The sequence below is a fragment of the Anarrhichthys ocellatus genome, unplaced genomic scaffold (assembly GCF_004355925.1).
Source record: "Anarrhichthys ocellatus isolate YVR2014 unplaced genomic scaffold, GSC_Weel_1.0 scaffold5350, whole genome shotgun sequence".
Lineage (NCBI taxonomy): Eukaryota > Metazoa > Chordata > Actinopteri > Perciformes > Anarhichadidae > Anarrhichthys > Anarrhichthys ocellatus.
In genome coordinates this window covers 1-3548 of record NW_022285324.1, presented here as the reverse complement: position 1 = coordinate 3548, position 3548 = coordinate 1, and the positions used below count along the sequence as shown (strand labels likewise).

The 3548-nt window shown below is 39.7% G+C and overlaps 1 protein-coding gene across 1 annotated transcript; it reads right to left on the bottom strand.

The window, feature by feature from the left end:
* Positions 1-6: 6 nt before the first annotated feature.
* Positions 7-3542, bottom strand: LOC116379850 (heterogeneous nuclear ribonucleoprotein H2-like). The gene is made up of 4 exons (XM_031841818.1): positions 3237-3542; positions 2584-2739; positions 2118-2261; positions 7-776 (listed from the first exon to the last, which is right to left on the bottom strand). Exons 1-4 carry the CDS (start codon positions 3361-3363, stop codon positions 505-507), a joined length of 699 nt encoding a protein of 232 aa, XP_031697678.1. The 5' UTR covers positions 3364-3542; the 3' UTR covers positions 7-504.
* Between the last annotated feature and the right edge of the window lie 6 nt (positions 3543-3548).

Here is a 3548-nt window from a genome sequence, read left to right as displayed (position 1 = left end):
TGAACAACTTCAACAAAATATCATTAGCTGGGCTTATGGCTGTAGCGAAGCATTTCTACACCAACCTCACCTCTTGTTACTCACAATAAAGGAAATCCTTACAGGGCTTTGAGGTGTTGCACTGATCATTTTAATGATTAAAAACTGCAGAAAGAAGTTTGATGTTTTAATGGTAGAGGCTACCTTGACTGACCTCTACGCTTAACCCCTTTTCCACAGTAAATTATCTGTAAAATAAATGTATAAAAGGATACAAAGGAAGTGCCAATATAATGATCTAATATACCCAAATGTTGCTCCCAGGTCTCAGACAACCAACAGCAAAAGTATCTATGGCATAAAATACTCACACCACCTTTAATTTACAGATTAGATACATCATCCCATTATTCAACATGTCACAATACATAAATCCATTGAACCCTTCCCCGTATCATTTTAATGAATATCACATGACCCACCCAATTAATTTACCCACTTTATCATTGTTTTACCATAATTATTCTAGCACACCAACCCATGCTTATCATTCGACCATAACAGAAGCCATCCCATTAATACTATAATATGACCACCCATTAAATACTGCAGTAGAAGCCCAACCCAGTCCAGCCCGTCCCTTTCCCATCTGTCCCACCTGTGCCCTATTCTTTCCTTGTGTTTCCCCAGAGCCTGTTCTGCTATCTCCTTTGAGGCAAACTGCACGAAGGCTTCCCCTGTGCTCCTCCCCTGGTAGTCCACTGGCAGAGTAATCCCATTTGGCACGATTCTCAACCCTTCAACCCAAGCACACATAAATACATAGGTCGGTAGGTAGACTGATAGATGTATGGAATAGAAAGAACAACACCCACTGCATCACTTGAGCTATCAGGATTAACATACAGCAACTAGAAAATTAAGTGGATGCAGACTTAACATATTGTCGTATACACAACTGAATTCAGGTCAGGCAAAATCATTACTTACTAGTGTTGAATGACACTGGCCTATAATAATTCTTCAGTGGCGATTATCTTAGACTGTCTCCCCTCAGCCAAACCAGCCCAGCCCAAACTATCTTTAACCCCTTTAGAGGGCATGCCATCATGCTAGAATATGCATGCTAAATAAAGTGTAAATCTAACACTAACATGGTAAGAGGCTTACTAACAATTCATAATGAGGACAAATTCATAAACATAGTTGGCTGAGTGTCCATATAGCACTTTTTTCGGGCATTAAAGCGCTGGCAGGGCCTTCAACTAGAAGCACTCAGAGCAGCCACACAAAAAAGTCAGATCGCTCTGAAAAAAGAAGCTGAGTGCAGCGCTTTTTGTCTAAGCAGCCACATACGCTCTCTCTATGGGAACAATTGAAAAAAGGTGACATTGCAAAACACGATATTGACACTAAGCCTATGACTATACTACAAGAACAAACATACATTGACTGACTATAAATCAATTAAAACCAATGTGAGAGAAATCCAAAGATAGTGTATTGGCAAATCTGCCAAAGCTAATTTTGGTGTATGTTTAAGTGGTGGTGTGTTGTTGTGGGGTTGATCAGCAAAGAGGAAACCACTATTCAAAGTGCAGCTCCAGTAGCAATTGTTCATAATACAAACAAAGTCACATTTCGTAATATAAAGAAAGAGCCTGTGAATGTGAACATGGTCGTTGTTCCACTTTTGTGCAAACGTGACAGAATTACGTTAAAGACGCTACAGTCAGATAGACATTGTACATATTGTGGCTTTAGGTTCTACTTGGGCCTTTGGATGTGGCACATTTCTTTGACTTGGCCTTATTTAATAAAGCCTTCTGAAACATTTTATGTGACACAGCGATATACATAAACATTGACCGAGAGATAAGTGAAATGTATGCAATGCCTACATGCATTTGACAATTCTTTTAGTGGTTTTGTCTTATTTGTTTTCCTTGCACTGAAGGCTAAGGTGCTCTTTTGCACATTTTAAAGCTAGCTGTAATGTTGTCGGTACCCTTACACTGTGGTGTCCACAGTCAAAAAACTACAGCATGCCTGTGAAAAAAATATTCCTCCGATTAATATAAACAGTGTAATATGAATATAATTCAATAATAACTACAAAAGTTTAAATGTTTGTGTACCTGAGAAGAACTGAACAATCTCCTCCTTGCTGCAGCCAAACGGAAGGCCTCGAAGTCGCAGCATGCAGCCGCTGCAGCTGTCGTAGTCAGCAGGGCCGCTACGTTTTAGCACCCAGTCCATTTCACTACGATTTGACTTGAACACTAAGTCAGAGACAAAGGGACGCACACAAATCAAGATCTGAGAGGACAATTATACTAAACAACTTTTAGTTTAAAGCTTATCAAAGGTCTATTTGTATGGGGAATTCAATAAAAGGCGAGCCAAGAAGAAAACTTCAAAAAGCATGGAAAACGCACAGGCAACAACATCTCCACAGTAAACTGATGAGATGTCAGCAACAGAGTATGTTGCACTGTTTCCATCAATAACCCTCTCACAATGCAGCAATTGTTCAAAGAGTAAGACGACAAAGGTAAACACTCAGTGGTCCATCAGTCTGTTGATATCGGCTGTATTGCTTACCCTCTATGTATCGGTGTCCCATGTATTTACGGTCCTTGGCGAGGGCATTCTTGAAATCCTCTGACATTTTCAGCTCAATAAATGCCTCTCCACTGGGACGGCCTTCTTTAGAGTAGGTAAAGCACACTCCGTTTACTTTGCCAACGATGTCACAGTCTGTAAAAAGGTAGTAAGATTGATTGAGATCTCCTTAAAAGGATTCCTAAACTAATACATTGACCACAAGACAAGTTGTTAGAGGGAGAGAAGACTCTTGGACGCAGTCACAAGTCAAATGTCACTTACACTCATGTGACCAATAAAAAAAATAAAAAAAAGAGTTAAATGTCAGATTTCTATTGCATAACTCTGCTACAGTGCAACTTATTTAGATTTTGAAATAACAGTTTAACTTTCACGTCCAAAATCAAAAAATATTCAGGTGCAATTGCGATGATTTATGTTGTGTTTACATTTCTAAACACAATGTACAGGTGAAAGCAGTTTTCTGTCAATTCATTCACTATGACGGACGACCACCAGGGGAAATACAATGATCACAATATCAACACTAAGCATATAGCTGAGTTTATTGTTTTAGATGTAACTTCAGTCTTGCACTTACTAACACTGTTCATGCCTCAAGCTGTGAAGATATGCATGTGTATTCTCACCACAGAAGAAACTGGCAACCTCCTCCTGCGTGCAGGACCACGGTAGTCCTCTGATCCGGACCACATAACCCTCTTCATTCAGAGACATTCTCACTGGCACAGACAGCAGAATACAGCAGCAACACATTTAATGGCGTGTCAATAATACAGACACTTGTCCCAAGCCTATCACACAGTCATCTTTAAATAAGGCTGTGCTTCCCCATATCCTGTCCTCCTCACTGTCCCTAGTCACTTCTTTACAATGTCCAAAAAATCTAAGCTTTACCTGTGCAGATATCTTAAATAAATACTAACAAACTGCTCTAAACA